At 43.4% G+C, this 20,793-nt stretch overlaps 1 protein-coding gene across 1 annotated transcript in view; it reads left to right on the plus strand.

The window, feature by feature from the left end:
- The window catches only part of NHSL1 (NHS-like 1), a 51,256-nt gene extending 31,131 nt beyond the window's left edge, over positions 1-20,125 (plus strand). Inside the window, exons 5-9 of the mRNA XM_010143964.1 lie at positions 2,122-2,253; positions 11,982-12,725; positions 12,789-15,401; positions 15,948-16,068; positions 19,402-20,125. Of these exons, the coding sequence (XP_010142266.1) occupies positions 2,122-2,253; positions 11,982-12,725; positions 12,789-15,401; positions 15,948-16,068; positions 19,402-20,125 (4,334 nt within the window). The remainder of the gene's footprint in view (positions 1-2,121; positions 2,254-11,981; positions 12,726-12,788; positions 15,402-15,947; positions 16,069-19,401) is intronic.
- Positions 20,126-20,793: the final 668 nt, after the last annotated feature.

Here is a 20,793-nt window from a genome sequence, read left to right on the forward strand (position 1 = left end):
TTACAAACCTGTAACAGAAGGGGAAAAGTATCCTTAAACCTGCAAAATACATGTAATGTTAACATGAATATTTTCTAAAAAAAAAAAAAGAAGGGAAAAAAGACTGAGATGTTTTGATTTTGCTTGTTGGAATTTATTGAAGCTGCTACTTTTAAATTCTACAAACTGGCACAGTGGCTGTGAAAAAGCCTTTGTGTATCAAAAGCCATTGAAGATGGATTGGTTGAGTTAGCCCTTGGGTAGCTCAGGGGAAGAAGTTACTCTGGGTCAGCTGACACAGTAGCATTTCCCGCTGTCTGAGGTTTCATGTAAAAGACTCTCTCCTTGTTTGCACCCTCTGTGTACCATTTACATTTTATTACAGGACATTCAAAGCTCTATTTTAATTTCCTTGCAACTCACCGTCTCAGGCCTTTGAATGTTGGCCTTCGAATGAATCAAGATATGTTCAGAGATGCAAAACTTTCTCTTTCAAATTCTTTGGATTTGTTAAAATGTGGCTAGAATTATTATTATGCTGCATGGCAGAATTGCCTACTGGTTCTGACCCTGACGCCATAAGGGTCCTAATGTCCCAGTAGTGGTAATGCCCCAGACGGTGGATAGTCTGTCTCAGTGTTTCAGGGCTTCTACCAAGCCAGTGGGATCCACAGCTCTAAATTTTATAGCTCCCGTGGGCTTTCTCCTCTATTAATCTGCCCTGACTTCAATCAGTCCAGAACTTGGATGAAACTGGCCCTTCTTTATAGCTGCAAGGATTCAGCGTAGCACGAGTGCAGCTCATGGGAGCACAAGGCTCCAGTCAAACAGAGTCAGAGTCTTTATGTTTACAATATGGTGAATGAAACTGCTACGTTTTTTCCTTGCATTTTCACATCCATATGCTGTTCTTTAATATATGACTGTATCTCTAACTGTTCTAGAGGTAACGAGGTTTTCTATGCTATTTGCGTGACACACATCATACTGATGTGCAGTCAGCCAGGGATAATATTCATGATGTATTAGTTACTGTGCATTAATCACTTCGTAGAGGTAAATAATTTGGTCACCAATTTAGAAAAAAAGTGTACGAGGCAAAAAAGATATACACGTATATCAAGTTTTTTCTACCTTTAAGTTTTAAATGGATCATCTGAAAGACAAAATTTAGCAGCACTTTATAATGCTTGAACTTCTAAAAAGGGTTCTCATGTGTGAGATCTGGGAGGTAGTCATTGGATTTTTAGAAGTGACAGAGAATGAACTCAGCTCACAATCTATAAGGCAAGTTTTATCTTGCTAGTAGTGAAGTGGCCAAATTATAAACCTCTAAAAAAAAGTGAATTCCTAAAGAAAAGCTGCTTAATGATAGTGGTGCTTCTGGGTCCCAATACGATACAGCACATGGTCATCATAAGGCTTTGTCTGGCAACATGCGCGTCCACAGTTTTTCGGCTCTTGCCTTTGTATATTTTTATAATCATTTATAAAGTTTCAATTTTAGGCAGCTTCCACTCTGACTGAAATATTTATGAGACCACAAGATCAGTTTGATCTCTGCATGGCTCCATAGTACTTGTTTGTGTTCGTGTTAAGATCACCACCAGAAATGTGGTACGCTTGACAGGTTCAGAGCAACTTGGAATGAAAAAAACCCATCTCGTATGATTTAATGACGGAGCTGTGCAAAGACATTGTAATAGCTGTTGCCAATAGTAATGTCTGTTCCTGCGTAAAACATTGTGATCTTTCATTTTCATGAGCAGATTTGCTTTTTCTGCAGCTCATTACTTTAAAATAAAACGACAAAACCAAGCAAAAAACCCACAAAGGGCCAAATTAAAGCAAGGATTCTGTTCACTTGTGGAATTAGAGCTGCTCTCACCAGGTCTGAACTGGGCTCAGGAAGTCAAAATTTCTTTTAAAACTTGCAGTACTGTGTAATGGCTATGTGTGCCTAAAGCCTTACTGTGACGATACGCCGTATCTTCCCTCAGTGTAAACCTTCATTGTAGGACCAAGCTAACATCATTTATTAATGCCTTTTTTTCCATTTCTACAACAAAACCAGTGGAAGAAAGTGCATGATGTCAGCGTGCTTGGAAGTAATGTTGCTTTGCTTGTTCTACCATGTATTAGGGGAGAATTTCGACCGCCAAGCCAGCATTCGGCGGTCTCTAATTTACACAGACACGGTGGTAAGACGGCCGAAGAAAGTCAAAAGGAGAAAGACTATTACAGGAATCCCTGACAACATACAAAAGGAGCTAGGTATGGCTCATCAGAACTGTATTCCATCCACTGTTCATTGTCACTGCTTATCGTTACTCGACTAATAACATTACCAGTGCTCATGAAAGCAATACAGTCTGATAGCCTATTACGGTTCCAAATACATGTGTGCCTCCTTGCCACCTTGTGCATTGGGAAATTAGGACCTTCTATCTGTTGACTTCCGCCTGTTGAAGGGAATGGGGTGTTTGGAAAATGGTGTACTGGTACAATGGGAATCTGCAGGGATGTCAGTTTTCTGGTCTTGAATGCTTTCCTGGAGATTTGGTCTGCTCCCTCAGGATGTTCACTGAAGCAACACTGATGTGGGCAGGCATTTTGGCCTGCAAATAATTACTCAGTGGAGTAAAACAATCCATGGATGCCTTCCCAAATCTGTTGAGAGTTGCATCAGTGGTGAAAAACCTGTACTATTTTCCAGATCAGTTTACATCTAATTGGCAACCCCTTAAGTATCAGTGTTATTTGTTTGGAAATAACTTACACGAGCTCGTATGTATTACGTATCTTCCAAACAAAATGCCTACTTGGTCACACCGACCCTCTCTCAGGCTGTCCTCTTTCACAGTAAGTAGCATACGTGACATTCAGAGCTCATGAAGCAGTCTGGATTTTGGCAGACCTTTCCAACACTTTCTGCAGAACCCTTTGATTTTAATCTGGTCATTCTTATTTATTTTTTTTTTAAATGTTACAGTTTTTCCCAAATGATAAACTTCTACTCCCTCTCTTTTTTTTTATTTTTTTTTTTCAGTATTGAGGTTTTTTTCAGTGTTAAAATAGTCTGGCAGGACATAATTTTAGGCGCTTTACATATAGAATTGTCTCAGATGTTGACAATTTCAGAAAGTTCTACCAGCCTGCATTTTCCATGTCTTTTGGTTCTTTGTCTAAATTTTTCAAAAACAGAAGCAAAAATATGTAACTTGTGTGGATGGGTTTGAAATGAGCTAGAGGGCCAGGCCTAGGGAAAGCCAAGCAACAAGCAAGTACATGAAGGGCAGTTTCTGAGTGGAAGAGTTCTCCTTCAGCAACTGTATGAAACGGTGCTCTACCACAGGAATCCCTTGCCTCAAGAAAGAAAATTCGATTGCCTTAACCCTGTTAGGACGGCTAAAGTTATGCAGCTTTAAAATTCATTACTTCTGGATCTCACCTGATGATTTTATTTTTAACTGCCGCTCTGAGATTTGTCCAAAGCTGTCAGGTATCTTTGTCCATCTCTTCTTGGGGAATGGATGCTCTTTTGTGCCTGCCATAAGGAACCCGTTCTCACGGTGTGGATTCGCTTCCTCCCTTTTCACTCTCCATAGTGGACCTTGCTACCTGACAGGAAATGCTTTCCAGATCTGGAGTCCTCCTGGAGGTCAAATTTTGAAGTTGTCATTTCCTGAGAGCGAGCAACACATTTTATCAGCTTTGCAATATAAGCAAGCTTGAGAATTAAATAAAGTAGATTTATTCTAACCAAAGATCAAAGCTGGATAAAACTTAATATTGAATTATTCTTAACAAAAAATTGCCTTCTCCTGTTTTAGGTCTATCAGGTACCGTGTTTACAGCTGGTTTGAGGAAGAGCAGAGACATCCCTTGACCTCTGTCATCTCTTCAGGGTGGATACTTCTTACATTCCCTTCTTCTATTTTAAACTAAATTGCTTTGCTCTTTGCCTAGAGCTGAGATGAAATGACTTGCGCTCCTTAAAAACACTTGTGCAGCTTAAGTGCAAAACTGATACATGGCATCGCTTAAACTTTATATTTTCAGAGTTGTTACAGTGCAGTATTCTGAAAATGACACACGTACCAAGGTCGCAGTGTTCGACAGATATGATCTTTGGCATGTGTTGGATCTACCTCAAGGGCAGATAGTGGCGAAAAGGAGAGTGCAGCAGAACATCCTGTTCCACAGTACTGTTTGTCACTTGTTGGAGTTCTTGACACTATTTCAGGCACATGGATTTTGAAATGGGTGACAACAGTACTTGGGTGGTTGTGCGGAGAATGCTTCCTGCCAGCAGCATTTTCAAAACTTTAAGGTTGTATTTGTGACCACTTGAGACAGATGTTTAGTACTTGAAAATGTCAACTGTAGGTTGCCTGGTAGAATAAACTGAGAATGCAGTTGGCATCTACCTTAAAAAGAATTCTTCAATTAAAAGAAGTCTAACTGAAGTTGAGTTCTTCAACTTATTTTAAGTTTGTGACTTTTGCCAATCTGTTGGATAAGGGTGATGGGTTTTACGGTCTTGATTTTGGTCTTTCATCTCTGTGCTGAGCACGTTCCATGTTGCACTGCTTGAAAGTCTTTAAAGTTTTCCTTGGCTCTTACTTTACGTTGTGAAAATTTCAGGGCTGGCAGTATCTCAGTGTAGGAGCTCTCTCTGGACAGTTTCCTGGCCTACAATTGGCAGGCACATAGGACTTCAGCCATCTTCCCTACAGTGGAAGTTGTCTTGAGGAGCTTCGTGTTGCTTCCGTGGTGCATGTCATCCGCACAGCAGAACGTATGCCAGGAAAACTCTCTGATGGCTGTATCCATCCTGTTGGTATATTGCTTTCCATCACTAGAAACAAAGTGCGCTTGAAGAGAGAACAGTGATCAGTATCTTCATCTTCTAGATGGGGAAACCAGACATGCTGCAGTGAAGTGACTTAGCTGGAGTCCCCCTCCAGGCTGCTGGCAAGGTTGAGAATAAATTAAGTCTTCCCCATCCTTGTTCAGTACCCTTTCTGCCTTTTCTCCCCTGACACTCACCAAATATTTCTGTAGCTGTCCATTCCTTATTTCTCTTACACTCTCCCAAAACAAACAATGAGTTGTTTTAAAACATTCCACAGTTCATTTGATCGGAACAAGGATCTGGACTAAACTCCAAATCAAGCCATTGCACTGCGCCTATTGACATTCTCCCTGTGGTTTCAGCTGAATAAATCTCTTTGTTTCTCCCCTAAAGCATTGCTGTGAATGGCTATAATATTTACACAAAGATGAAAATCCCTTGGTACACCAAAGCTGCTGTGCACAGGCTAAATAACCAACACATACAGCAGATTCTTGTTACCTCTTGTTTATCCTTCAGAAGGAAACAGAAACTTGAGAGAACCTCAAAGCTTCAACCAAGCTTGAACTATTTTCATTTCTTGTGAGAGAGCCTGGAAGACCTTCTGCCAGGCCAAGCTGCTGGGGTTCTCCCCAGTCTGCTTTGGCTCCTTTGAAACAAGAAAGACTAAACAGAAGAGAAAGCCTGTGCTGATTGCTGGCCTGAGCTCAGCGGCCGTGGTACCCTCATAGAATTTAGCCAAATGTGCTGAAAGGATTCATTAACTGCACCCATGAGACATGTGCTGGAAGTATCTTTAAACATTCCTACTTCTGAGCATTTTAGTGCTGCCGTGTTTTCACAGGTGTCTTCCAGCAATGAACCAGTCTCTATGCACAGGATAGAAACTTCTACATAAAAATTGCTGTGTAAATAAAATGTGGTGTGATAGATGGGATTCTGAGACAAAATAAGAATACAAGATGCCTAACAGCTTAGAGATGCCAGTTATTTTCTGAACAGGTATTTTTTAACAGCAGGACCCTCTCTGTACGGTGTAGGAGAGAGACGCCAAAGCTAAGAGAAGGCAAAGCATTTCTCTCTGTGCCAAGCATAGCAGTGAAGAAATTAGTTTTGCATACATCTGAATTACCTTCATTGTCTTACAGAATATAAATATTATAAATTTATGTTCTGTAAGACACAGATATTTATTATATATAATATATACACACTTCGTGGAGTCACTGTTGGGTCAAAACCGCTGAAAAGGCAAGAATATTTGAGCTGATGTTTTGTTTCAAATTTCTGGGCTCTCAGTTTCTCTGCCCTGTATTGCCATTATCCATCACCTCTAGTCATCTTCTTCAGATGGCACCTTCTACGCAAATCAGTGTTCTCCCCTCAGGCAAGAAGATGATTCCTAAACAGAAGTTTGGTGCAGATGAACAGCTCTTGAGGAGAACCTGTTGCAGGCCTTGCTCATTTCTTGGCTATCTTCAGCTTCCTTCACACGTTTTAACTCTCCAAATTAAATAAAGGCAGCAAAATGCCTTTGCATTTTCATGGTCCTTCTCTTTGTCAGTGCTGTAGGGTCCGGCTCAAGACTAATTTTCTTTTTTTTTACCTGGTTGTGAGTGTTTCTCCAGAGCCCTGCTCTGATGCAGTCTCAGCTTGTGGTGTCCTGGACTCCCTCTCTGTCTTGCATGAGGAGCAGGTCCCTGGCCCGAGTATTGCTTCTACTGCAGTTCATCATCCAAATAAACATCCCTTACCAAAGCAGGGGAGAGGAAGCCATCCAGAAGTTCTACATTTTAATTTCTTCTTCTTCCGCCAGGCATTTTGCTTTCCTTTAATCAAACAAAGGTTCTGTCCTCTTTTGGTTTTCAAAAAAAGTCTTACGATTTTATGCTTCATATGTACTTTTCTTGAATTATTTTGATGCTTTATTTTCCACCTTAAGGTGCATTTCAGGGTCTTTATGGCTCTGTGGTTCCCCCCCCATCTACTTTTTTTTCTTCCTAACTGAAGGGTCAGAATGACCTCATATGCTTTTCTTCAGCTTATTGCCCTGCTTCCCATTTTCAGTAGCTCACAGTGAGGTGTCACCTGTAGGACCTCCTGTCAGTCATTAGGATGGATATGACTGACACCTGAACTGCCGCCTTCTGGTACAGCTCAGACTCCCTGTTAGTATCAGATGGTGTCCCAGGTGTCATTTGGCACTGTTGAGGCTTCTTCCTTGACATACCTTGGAGGAAACACTTCTATCTGAGCACCAGGGGGGCATGTAAGTCCTTCTGATCTTTGGGAACTCAGCTGTTCTATTGAAGACTCCTCTTAATTAATATTCTTTTTCAGTTAGTCCCTTTGGCACTAGCAGCCGTTCAAGTTACAGTTCCCACAGGTAAGAAGAGTCCCAAGATATCTGGTGGTCCCTACAGAAATATCGTGCAAATATCCAGCTGTTCAAGCCAAGTAATTCTGCACCTGCATCAAACTGCAGCTTCATCTTTGGAGACAATATCTCTCTTTCAGTGTTATTGTGACTTTTAACTAATGATGGGTTTATAGCTGCAGTTTCTTAAGATTGGACATTTCCAGCACCATTCATTCTAGACATCAGGGTGTCACAAAGTATGTACCATCTCCTTTTTGATAGTGGGGGATGGAAGACAGAGATAGCAGGGGTATAATCTTTACCAGAGGCTATTCAGTCAGTGAAATGAACAGAATCAAGAAAACTTTCATTCCCTCTATTTTCATCAAAATTCTCCTTTTCAGCGGGGCAGTGATATATGCAAGGATTCAGGACTTTTTTTAGCTGCCAGTATTGAAAAGTATCACAAGATTCTCTGCAATATTTTTCTCCCCTCTGAGAGATTACAGACGCTTCACGGAACACAGTGAAAATTGCTTAAAATTACCATAAGCCTGATGTACTTGCCTGTTTCTTGTTGAGTGTATATTGAACATCATTTGGTATGTAAATACTAGGGTAAAGTAGATGAAGAATCTCTGGAGTTTTTAATAACACTGAAAGTTTTGGTGCCTGCACAGTGACTTGGCCAGGTCATCAGATCTGGAGGAGGATTGCTAGGTGGGGCATGAGGAGAAGTTGACAGCAACAAATATAGGAATGTGCCTGTGGCGCAAAAGACAATTGCCTACAGTAGAAATGATTAGTCAGAATTTTGGGAAGAGAGATTACTTCTATATACTAGTTGCAACAAGCATGTTTTTGTGATATCTACGCACATACTTTTTATCCTCTCAAATCCTCGGTTTCCTATGATTCTTTCAATGCAAAGGACCTTTCTGCCGATTCTCAAAGCAGAGCTACTGGTGTCTCCAGATCAGGGAGGGTCACAGGGAGATTGGGAGTCTTCTGGTAGCTGGTACCTGGCCCTAGGGATTACGTGCAGACACTTACTTTTTTCCATCAGTCTGAATCATTAGAGTCATCTCTAATAAGCAATGCCAGAGTCAGGGAAACTGGTGTAACCTGTATGTGCCTAGCTTGGATGAAGCACTTGGAGCTAAGATAGGCGTTTGAGCCTCTTCTCTGTGCTTCCATGCAGGAGTTGTTAAGTAGATTGCATGTTTCCAGATAGCGGATATTCTTTACTTGCTGCTGGAGTCTACACTGGAAAAGTGCATTAGAGAAGAGCATTTACTCGAGCAGAGATTTTCAGCATAGCAAGGATTTGGGTAATAAAGAAAGGAGCGTAGATACAGGTCTCCTGTGGTAGGCACAGCATCAACTGCAGGACACAGGGTAATATAAATGCAGACAAGATGATTATCAATTATTTTCAGCCACATTTATCATACCATCAAATTGCAGCCACTTCTGACTTCATAACGTTCAGCATCTGTAACCTGATGTCCAGTTCTGCAACGCTGTTTGCTGCCCTCTGCTCAGGCATCACCCCTGCCGCTAGATGGGCTTGTGGGTGATATTCTTTAAAAGCTCTGATTTGGCTCCAGAATTTTGGTGTTGCAGAAATCTTGTACATTCTGACTGCTGTTTAAGTAGAGGTTTTCTGAGAGACATAGGATTTTTAATGTAATAGTCAATTAAAGGTGTGAGCTGTCCCTTAGAATTGGATCGTTCATCTTCTAGTTGCGGCGCCAGCAAAGGCGGTTTGATTTTAATGATTTTCTTTAAAAACTCTTGTTTTTCAGTGTTGCTCCGGGAGTGAGGCTTTTACAGTGCATTTGTAAATTGCAAACAAAATACTACTCACTACCCTCCTCTGAATTCCACCAAAATCTTCAAATATTTTAAGAGTCCTAAATGGTTTTTTTGGTTGTTTTTTTGAACCATTTTCCCTGCAGATTTCTGTTGTCCCTCTTTAGGAAATGGAACTGTAAAAAGAGCAGTTGTATTATAAAGGGCCAGGAAATGCTCACAGCTTTGCATGAGGTGGGGCATACATGTAAAGCCAAACCCAAAACTGAAGTAATTTCAGAATATGCTGCATTTCTACAAAAAATATTTAAAACCTCAGTGTTATGTCCTTGTAATAGCAACAGCTGTGAGAAGTCCCTTCCCTGACTATGTCCCATATCAAGATTGAAAGATGCATTTTATACTTCTGGAGACGGGGCTGTTTTGCCCCCTCTGAACTCTGTATTTATTTGGGCTCTGAACCATTCTAACGACAAGAGGCCTCTCACTGCTGCAAAGACCTGCCCTGATGGGCTGCCCTGAGCATCACAGTTGTAAGGGTTTACTGCCGTCGAGTCCAGTTATGTCGTTTCCATGAGCACGTTAGACTGGACCTCAAGTGACATCTCTTCCAGTAACAAACACCGGGTCAGCACTGCTGCTCAGTGGCATCCTGCGATTGTCCATGCTGCTGCCTGGTCAGCGTGTTCTGCCAGCACTGCTGTGGCCTGTCCCCCAGCTTCTGTCTGGGCGTGGGTGCCAGGGAGTGGAGCTGCTCCCCCAGACTCTGTGGTACAACCATCCTTGGCCTCTTTTATTTAGTGGGGTAGCTATAACACCAAGGTTTAATTGAGTATTTCAGACATTGCTGTGCTTTTGCCATAAACAGCATGTCCCAGTATTGCAGTCCAGCGCTCCTGGTTTTGAAAGGGGAGCTTAGCAAGTCCGCCTGGTTCCACTCTGCCATTTACCTTCCCCAGCAGTAACGTTTTAAACAACCATTAACCATCCATCTGTGTTACGCTGCTTGTGAAGTAGAGCGCGTTTGGCTTCCCTAGTGAACACAGACATACTGCCTGCTGAAATGCGGTGCTCGCAGCCACGGGTCAGTATGCGACAGTGTTAGATACTTGCCGTAGTGCTGACAGCTTCATTCTTCACCAGCCCCATCCTTCTGTCTTGTGTGCATGTGTGGATTTTACAGTGGTAGAAAGAAGAAAAATACCCCATCTCTTTGGTTATTTATATAGCTTGGTATGCAGATTTTAATTACTGGGTATTTTTAATTGGCTAACAGTTGTCATCAGTGATGTCATGGTTCCAGAAACATTTATAATGTCTACTCAGTGTTTTTCTCTCTCTTAACTGAAGGGTGACTTTGATTCTATAGAAAAAAATACGCATGGAAAGCAAAATTAATTTTTTTTTCTCTCTGCACCGTTTTTAATAACTGTATACAGAATATGCAAATACCTCTCCTGGTTGGCTGCAGTAGTCCATCTGTTCTGAGAGGATCTCATACTAGATTATCCAAGACATTTGCTAGCATCCAAGTATCCAGCTTTGCTGCAAACCTCTACCAGAAGCAGAAAGGCTACATTTTTCATGAGAGCAAGAAAATCCACACAAAGCAAATTAAATAGGCTTCAGGCTGCTAAAAGACTGCTTCTCTGCCTGGGGAAAAGAAGTAAACAACCTTTTTGTGTGTGCTGCTTTCACTGTAGCCTTTTCAGAGCTCTCTTTTCCTTATCCTAAATGCCTCTTTTCCTGCCAAGAATAAGGATAATTAAACGTCCTTTAAGTGGTGTTTAAAGCTGCGTGGTGAGAATACCTATCCACCTGATCCAGTTTCACATAGGAAATATGAAAGGAGAACAGTCCTATCAGGCTGCTACCTCATCGCCTCTGAGACTAGCTAAGGCAGAGACTTGAAATACCCAGTTTTCCCCCCACGGTGTCATATGCAGCATCCTTCCAAGCATCTCCAGCAGCACGCCTGCCTCTCGTGCCTGCTATTTATACACTAGTGCAACTGAATTGAAAAGCAACAGCCTTACACAGACTAATTTTAAAGCAGTGCTCTGGTTTGTGATTTTAAGAGGCAGCTACCAGTAAAAATGTAGGTTTAAAAGAACCCTAATGTCCTTCCTACTAACCCAGTGATAACTATTTTGAAGTAAAACTGTTTTTCTATTGTCTTTTGAAGGTTTTCTTATGCCAATACATATAATTATTACTTCTTTTTTTAAAAGTACAGTTATTTTTTTATTTTCTGATGGTGCTGAGGATGAGACGACCATCAATACTATGTATGTCTTTTCCCCAATTCTTAGAGCATTTCCTTTATGATAAATAGAAAGTAGTTGTATGGAGAAATGTTATCTGATGGTTTTCTCTGCAGTGTTGGATAATGTCTTTGTATAAATGCTGCTACTGTGGTAAAACAATGCCTCCTTTCAGGTGAACTGCGAGACTTGGAGAGCTATCTGTGTCTCCTGAAATTTTTTTTCTGAAGTGTAATGCTTTAAAAAGGCAGATCTGATTATTCACAATAGTCTCCGGATTTCCTTCCCCTTTTCTTTATTACATGAGGCATTAGCATGGAAACACACTCCACATTTCTCAGGCTTTTGTCTGTTCCTGCTGCTTTGCCTACTGGAAGTCAAACAGTGCTACTTGGTTTCTGACATAACTGATTACTATGGAAATTATTACCATGTCATAAACAGAGGATTTCACGTCTCAAGTGTGCGGCAGGAACGCAGACGATTCTGTAAGCAGAGGGTTCCTGGTAATAAAGAAAAAGGGAAGAGAAATGCAGAAACCCCACAAAGCCTGTGCAAAGTCCATTGTTGCAGATTCTTTTTCAGAAGGTATAACCTGCAAGAACATGGGGATCAAGCAGTTTGCCGGGTTTTTTTGTTTTTAAATGAGTAAGAAGATAAATGTGAATTTGTGCTTCAGGAAATAATTATTTTATTTTGACTCCAGCAGTTGGTACTGGCCAAAGTGATTTCCGAGGGCATTCGATGTATGTCCCAGATCACTGTTCCACGCTAGGGAGACTGGACAGCTATCGCTCTGCTATGCAGCGCTCTGAGACCAAGGACACCAGCTGCCAGACCGAGGAAGTTAAAGTTGTGCCCCCTTCAATGAGAAGAATACGAGCACAGAAAGGACAAGGCATTGCAGCCCAGATGTCTCAGTTCTCCAGCTCATCTGGAAACATGTCAGTGATGAGTGATTCTGCTGCAGTTGTATTTCCTTCTCGCCAAAATAGCGACATGGGTTTTCACAGCTTGCCTCGGGCTGGTGCGAGAGTGTCTCTGCAGTCCCTAGAGCAGACACAGAGCATCTCTAGGCAAACAGAAGAAATCAATGGCACTTTACCACAGCAGATAAGTAAATTGCAAGTGGACGACAGTGCTGTGCATCTGAGGAATAATCCCACAACGGGGACGCTGTCAAGGCCGAAGTCTCAAGAGGTGAGAAACTATGATAGTGAAAAGTCTGCAAGCCCAGCATGTGTGGTCTCTCCTCACGCCACCTACTCAACGAGCATCATACCCAATGCAACACTGTCATCCTCCTCAGAAGTTATTGTTATCCACACTGCCCAGAGTGCTGTGTCATTGGATAGTAAAATTACCAGCTCCGCTGCCTACCCAAAGCCAAGAGACAATCCTGTCACCAGCAGCGCAGTAAGTGGAAAAGAAGATCACCATTCTTCAAGCGGTAACTGGAGTGAGAGTAGCTCCACACGCCACTCACAGACTTCGGATACCATCCCATCTCATACTGTTACGATGCTTTCTCTTGGTGACTCTGCGGTCTCTCTTAGCACTCCTGGAAATGCAGAGGCTGGGTCTCAGAGCATAAGCTACAGCTGTAAGAACAATCTTGCCCTACCGAGCGCGTCCCAGGACAGCGATGGTAAGAGTGACTCCAGCTATTCAGGGGAGCGAGCACAAGCAGCAGGGAACAGCACAGAGCATTGGCTGTACAAGTCTGCAGAAAACAGCGAGACTCCTTCACGCAAGGTGGTTTGTACCACACCAGGCTGTGCCAGTCCTGGTAGCAATGTGAGCAGCAGCAGCTTAGAGAGGACTTCGGTCAGGGATGATTCTACCTCTCTGTATTCTGTGGACCACGATGGTTATTACAGTTCCATGCATATGGACTCAGGACTGAAGTCAGACATGCCATGCAGTAGTACTAATGGTTTTGGGAACTCCAGAGATAGCGTGATAAATGTATTTGAAGGAAAGGAGAAGAAACATCAGCATGACCAGTCAGGCCAAGGTGACAAATCCCTTGCAAGAAACATCTCTCTGAAAAAGGCAAAGAAGCCGCCTTTGCCACCATCCAGAACAGACTCACTCAGAAGGATGCCCAAGAAAAAGGCTCAGTCCAATGGACAGGTGCTTGATGAAACCCTCATTGCCACTCTCCAGCATTCTCTACAGTTGAATCTCAAGTGCAAAAACGGCGGCTCCCCGTCCCAGAGCCCCTGCAGTGATTATGAGGATCCCTGGGTGTTGCGCTCCCGCAGCCAAAGCTCAGTCAGTGCGAGCAGCAGCATGATGTCCACCACTGCTCCAAACCTGTACTCTATCTGCACAGTCACTCCCTCTCAGAGTGAAACAAGCAGCATCAAGTCGGAGTACGCTGACCAGTGGGGTTACTACAGCGACTATGCTGCAGTGGCAGACGACCAGGTAAAATCCCCAGTGACCCATTCTGCGAGTACGTCATCTGCTCTCAGCGACTGCAGCATCAGCCACTTCAGTGACGGCTCACGGGCTTCTGTGCCACAAGTGCCCAGTGGACTGGCCAAACCAAAGAGCACTTCTCCAGAGAAATCCCACCGAGTCACATCACCATCAAGTGGGTACTCCAGCCAGTCCAATACACCCACTGCGCTTACTCCAGTGCCTGTCTTTTTAAAATCTGCATCATCAGGAAATGGGAAACCCAAGCTGAAGCCTAAAGTGCCTGAAAGAAAATCCTCTCTTCTGTCTTCAGTCTCCATGTCTTCATCTTCCACTTCTCTTTCTTCAAATACATCTACTGAAGGGAGTGTGAGTGTGAAGAAAATGGACTCCACGCTGAACTCTCCTCCAGATGCTGGTACACCTCCTCCACCACCTCCTCTTCCAACACCTCCTCCACATTGCCCTGAACTTTCTCCTCCCCCTCCTCCTCCAGCAGAAGTCGTGGATCCATCACCATTGCCAGCCTCTCCTACGTTCCCCCCTCCTCCACCAGAAGCTGATGTAAATTCTTCCTTTGCTCAGACTGTCCCATGGTTTCTGCAAGAAGCCTCCATCAGTTCATTCTCTTCCTCAGTTCCTCCTCCTTCTACTTTCCCCTTAGCTGTCCCGCCACCAGCACCACCTCTTGATCCCAAACTATCAAAAGGTGTGACAATATACCCCCAGTATTCTTTTAAGAAACGTAACCAGGAAGATTCTTGCTACAGTCCAGTGAAACAGCCACTCAACAAGCAAGACACATCGAGACCTGTGATGCCCTTAGTAACTACCAAAGCATTGCAAATGGTGCAGCTGAGGTCTGTGAAAAAAGCCACAGAAGGTGAACCATCACCTGAACCTGCTTCTGAAGCCACCTCTCAGGAAAAGGGTACTGTACGTTCATCACCACAGTCTTCCCTAAAGCCATCTCTCTCACTAAGACTCAGTAGCAGCTTAGGTGAAGAGGAAATGAAAACTCAAGGCACTTCATTTAAAAACTCAGTTCAAACACTGGCTCGGGGTTCTCCTCTCATCCTCTCCGATAACACACCTGTGCTTGACAGCGATCAAAAGCCTGTGGGTGCAGTAGGCCCGAACAAGTCTTTTGAAGCTGATGCTCTGGGGCCAGCTACTGAGGACACACCTGAGTCTTCAGTGCAGAGTGAAGACCTCCATTCTGGCACGTCACTTCTGGGCTCACCAGCATCTCCCGACAAGACTCAGGTTGTATTACCCAGCAAGAAACCACCTCCAATTTCAAAGAAACCCAAACTGTTCCTTGTTGTACCACCTCCACAGTTAGATCTTACAGTGGAAAAAACAGCTGAAGTGAGTGATACTGTCAGAAGCACAACAAGCCCAACTAAGAGAGACGCTGTGCTTGCACACTGCGAGGAGGCGAAAAATTGTGTTACAGATGGACTCAGTTCTGGCGAGATGGACTCTGGCAGCCTGGTTCCTGAGGGAGGAGCTGCCAGCTTCACCTTCTCCGAGACAGCAGGAGCTGATGCCTTTGTGGTACAGCCTGCTGCATCACCAGTTCAAGAAGAACCCAGGCAGGAGGAGCAGCCTGCTTTTGATGAAGGAAGCAGTTCAGGCAGCAGCCAAGACAGTGGCAGTAACGCTGACGGGCGACTCTCTCAAGAGAACGAAAGTGGTGAGTCTCTTTTCTCTGAGTCTTCTTCAGATGCAGCAGTAGCTCCTTTAGAGAGGCTGAGGAGTGAGAATAGCAATCCTAGCATCCAGGTGGGCTTCTGTAAAGAACCTCTGGTGATAGTTCCAACTAAAAGCCTAAAGAAAGTTGCAGGGATCCTATTAATACTTTATGAGATTTCTTCTCATTCCTTTCTGACTTCTCATTATTGCAGACGTGGGTAGAAAGTGATGCCTTAGTTAACTGTGCTATGACTAAAACATGCTGTGAAAGCATGGTTTAGCTTTGTTAATTTTGATTTTGCACTTAGTGGAAACCATACCAATTTTCTTCAGTGTTGCTCTCCGCCTGTGTGTGTGAGCAAGCGTAGGCATTTCACGCACTGCAGTTCCCTAAGCAAGCGCTCTTCTGAAATCACAGTGATGACAACGGTGTGCTCACTCAGCCTCTCGGATGCTTTGCCTTAGAGGCAGCAAGGGCTGGTTTCAGCACTGTCTGCCTGCTGGGTTCCGCGATGGACTGACAGTGTTGTTCATTCTCTCTGCGTAGTGGAGGTATTTGAAGCAAATAGTTCATTCCTGCCGAGCAATAGTTATGGGGAAGAGGCGGACGGAGTGGCAACACCAGCGAGACCAAGGACTACTGAGGATCTTTTTGCAGCCATTCACAGGTACTGCAGAAATTGCGCTTTCCATACTGTCAAGTCTGCTTCTCTCAGAAATCAATTAATGTTGTTTTACTAAATCACTCAGTTACAGTAGTTATTGCTTTAACAGAAAGCACACGTTTATCAACTTTCTACTAAGTCTATATATGAAAAGTATAAGGAAAAGAACTTGTGTTTTATTGTTTTACAGATACATTAATTCATTCTGAATTAAGAGCTACCAGATGAAATCAATGTAGATTATGTTATAAATACCCTGCCCCTTAAAATATCGTTACATCTAGTATTTATCGTACTGTTCTCGACCTGCCATATTAACTCTACTGTTGCTTTTTCTGTGTATCTTTTTGTTTTCATTCTCCTTCTTCTCCATCTCTTTTTACTCTCTTCGCTGCTTATATGGTGCAGTTTGGGACAGAGGCTCAACGCTAATGCTTCATGGCAAGCGTGGCTGAAACTGGCAAGTAACACAACATGTCAGTCATATGGCAAAACATATGGCAAGCGCTGGATTATAGTTTGCCATAATCCAGCCTGAGGTCGGGTGTTTTGTGTCAGACTGGTTCATGAATGATATGTGCAATACTGGCTCTTTTATCAATGACATTATTCATTTCCCTTAAAAGCAAAATCATCCTGAATAGGCAACTAGATTTTTATGCTCTTCACATTAGGTTGTAAAAAAAAAAAGAAAAAAAGAAAGAAAAAAGCTTAAAACGGCAAAACTAAACGTGTGCACCATTTAAACAGTACACACAGAAGACCATTACCACTCTCCGAACTACTGACCTTGCTTGTAGACTAGAATCGATGTAGCAGTAGTGCCATCTTGTGGCTTTGTCTTCTCCTTCGAAATGCAGAGGGGCTCTCTCTCTTAACTGGTCACAGAAGGTGCTCGGCGGCATCTGTATAGGTTTAGTTAGGTGTTGAGTCAGTTTGCACATCTGTGCCCGAGTTCTGCCTCAGGAGTACTGGGGGAAGGGAAGAGCCGGTGTGAGAATGTGACTGAGAGCTGGGAGGGTGCAGCACTGGGGATGCCAGTCCGATTTTTCCATTTTTGAAACGATTCTGTTTCAGATACTACAAAATGTAGGTGTATATGATACTGATTTTTTTTATAACCTGCGGTTACCCCTTAGGACTTGGCCTGTATGAGCTCTTCTAAAAATGGTCTGTCGCGTTTGTGTTGCATGGCGCTCACTAGGACTGCGACAAATCCGTTTTTAGAATGAAGTGTTCTGGCCAGGAGCCTTTCTCCATTATGTATATGCAGATAGAGAGTGGATCTCTGTGTGTATGCACATGCGTGTAATTCATGAGTTTATGGGGAAATGGACAATGGAACTGGATATGACATAGTTCAAACTGCTTGACACATTTGTTATTAAGACCTTGCTTTTGCTGGCTTTAGACTTGAACTACTGTCTTCCTTGGTTGTTAATTAATACAAAACATTTCCCCCACACACACACTGTTTCTGAAAGATATTATTTCAGTGATTGGCACGCTTGACTGTGCTTTGGAGTAAGACAAGAAACGTAGTGGCTTGTGCATAAAGGACAGGAAGATCAATCTAAGTTTAAGTCACAGTTTTGTTTGACTATGAACTCTATCTCTGTCTGAAAAGCCACCAAAACCAAATCCGGCTGTTAATTTTAAGTTTCTGCCATAATTCATACATACCGAGAATAACTGGTTAGAGACTGACAGCAGACTGACTGCTCTGCACTGCGTTCACAGTCTACGGAATTATTTCAAGCCAGGATAACTAATCTTTCCCTGCAGATCTGTGCACTTGAATTGTGCTTACTCTTTATTTGGAATTTCATTTGGGTTTGGGCAGCAGTTCAGCCCCAGCATTGCAGTGTGTAAAGGTACCCATAGGCGGGCAAAACCCTAATGAAGGGAAATATTTTCCCTGTAACTGATGCTCTCACACATTCGCATACAGATTCGCAGAGCATCCAAGCACCAGATTCACCTGCTGCCCACAGTATGGACACACAAGGTTCTTACATTTGCCACTACTGATGTCATCGTTTATCGCTGTGCTATCTTCTGGTGTCCATTCATCCTCAGGCTGAGTGGATGGTGGTATCACATTCTTCTCCCAGAAGGGCAGGTGGAGGCAGCAGCAGCTGAAAATAACAGCTGTTACAGCTGCCTGTGGGGGGTATCACAAGTGATCTGTGCATAAACTTCACCACTTAAGAGAGACAGGATCACTCCAGAGTCTTGGCAGAGCTTATGGCACTGTCTGTTGCTGCCACCTACTCAGCTGATGGATCCTGCTACTTAGTTTTCTGGGTTTTTTATTACGAGTAGGCTGCAATGCATAAAAACGTTTGAGCTTGTCTTGGCAAAATCCCAAGGCCTTTAAGAAAGTAGAGCTGAAGATCACCTCTGCAGCTAAAGTAGTAACCTGTTTTACGAGGGGCAAGTTCTCTATTGAACACACATGAAAATGGACCAATAGAAGTCCAGTTGCCGCTTATTCCCAATTCCATGATTGTTTCTTAATTTTGCTTTTGTTATGCCTCCACTTTACGTTTAAATTAAAAACCACTCTGCCCTTTCATTTGGAAAGATAACTTCCATGTCAGGAAGTTGGTCTCCTCTTCATTTCGTCAAAGGGTGGCAATGACAGAGCACCAACAGAACTGTGAATTTTGTCGGTACACCTTAACAGAAGCTGGAAAACTCTGTGTTTCAGAGTATTAACTCAAACACTATTAGAAAACTCCAATGTTTGAGTTACGGAGGGCATTTTCCTTTTAACTAATTTAATCCAGAATGGTTACATGTGGCTCTCTTTACTCCATTTTTAGCAGCAGTGTATTGCAGTATCCTTTTCTGAAGACAAACGCACTGAACTACACTTCTAGTTCTCCAGAGAGCATCAAATGAAGTAGTTGTCAAAACCAAAAAACCCCAACATACTCTAGGTGATGTGTTTTTAATGAAGTCCCAGAACTAACAGACAAATGGCAGAGTATAATCTTCATAATGCGTTAGTTTTAGCAGTTCAATACTGACTCCAGAAAACCTCATTGACTAAAGTGTTTTGGATATCAGTATTGCCAGTTTTAGTGGTTTCCTTGTTCCAGAGTTGCAGAAAAAGAACAATAAATGTAGCTTGTATCTGACACCTGCATTAATGCCTGGTCAGTTTTGGTGGTGTTCTTACTCATGCTTTAGATTTAGCTTACTTCTCCCTTATCCCTCTCTCTGCTTTAGCTCAATTCATTGTCATCCCTCTAAGCTGTGTTTAATTAGGGGAAGTAAAAAGTTTCATTTCTTGTTTGGTCCTCTTTTTTTATTGTTTTTCAAACTCAGATCCAAAAGGAAAGTCCTTGGCCGTAAAGATTCTGAGGACGACCGCACCCGCAACCATTCTCCATCGCCCCCCGTAACTCCCACTGGTGCTTCTCCAACCTTAGCTACCCTCAAACAAGCCGGATCAATTCAGAGAAGTGTTCGCAAGAGCAGCACCAGCAATGACAACTTCAAAGCCCTGCTGCTGAAGAAAGGGAGCCGCTGTGACACCAGTTCCCGCATGTCTGCAGCAGAGATGTTGAAGAACACGGACCCTCGGTTCCACCGGACAAAGACGGATGCCTCCTCTGACCTTTCTGACAGCTCTGCCAGCTGCTCACCCAATAAGAGCAAACGGGCCCAGGAAGAGTGGGCCAAGAGCGAGGGCCTGATGCCAAGGAGCATGTCCTTCTCTGGCACTAGGTATGGCCGGTCACGAACACCTCCCTCTGCTGCCAGCAGCAAGTACAATGTCCGCAACCGCATCCAGAGCAGCCCCATGACTGTCATTAGTGAAGGAGATGGGGAAATGGTGGAACAGTCAGAGGGCAGGGTCCGAAGGACTTTGGAAGAGCAGCAGGAGCGGCAGCTCGACGTGTTTAACAGTGACGAAATGGACGTGAATGACTTTTCATATGCTGAGGAGGCAGCCTGCAAGGAGACCTTGGATCCAACCCATCTAGGCTTAATGACTCGACCAGGTACTTCAAGGAAGTATCTAAGCCCTTCAGCTGAAGAAAGTTAAAAGGCAGTGACAAAAGGTGTTGGATGTTAGACTAGAAATTGACCAAGGACTAGGTTCCAGAAGAAAGCCCAGACCAGGACAAGTTTACTTTGCTGAGCATTTATTCCGTGAACTGCATGCGTGTGTGTAAATGCTAAAGCAATGATAGTTCTGCATGGTTGGGTTGGGGCGGGGAGGTCTTGCTTTGAATGAGTGGTCTGTGGCTTAAAGAAAGTTAACGTTTGAATTTTTTGTGTAAAGCCTTAGAAGTCCTCTTTGGCGGGAGCGGTGGGTGGGGGGAGTTTTCTCAAAGCCTGTAGGGGTGTGAAATTTTTCTGTTTTCTTGAGACTGCAATTGTGCAAGCAAAATTTAGAGTAAGCCTGAAAAAGAGGAACGGGAAGGCTCCTGTGGTACAAGCTGGGCATTTGCTTCAAAAGCATTGTAGTGGAGCAACGTAGTGCGGTCGCTGAGCAGAGGGAGGCATGGTGAGGCACGTTCACCTGTGAGAAGGTATTTGGGTTGATGCTGGGGCTACATGGCTGATTACTGGGGTACGCCCCAGCGTTCGATGAAGCGTGTCCTGTTAAAGCAGTTGGTAATCAGGTTATGAATTGGTCCAGGGTACTTTTTTTTTTCCTGAGGGAAAATGAAATACGTAGTTAACGTGGAAGAGGGAGCTGAGTTTTCT

The sequence above is a fragment of the Buceros rhinoceros genome, unplaced genomic scaffold (assembly GCF_000710305.1).
Source record: "Buceros rhinoceros silvestris isolate BGI_N320 unplaced genomic scaffold, ASM71030v1 scaffold2309, whole genome shotgun sequence".
Classification (NCBI taxonomy): domain Eukaryota; kingdom Metazoa; phylum Chordata; class Aves; order Bucerotiformes; family Bucerotidae; genus Buceros; species Buceros rhinoceros.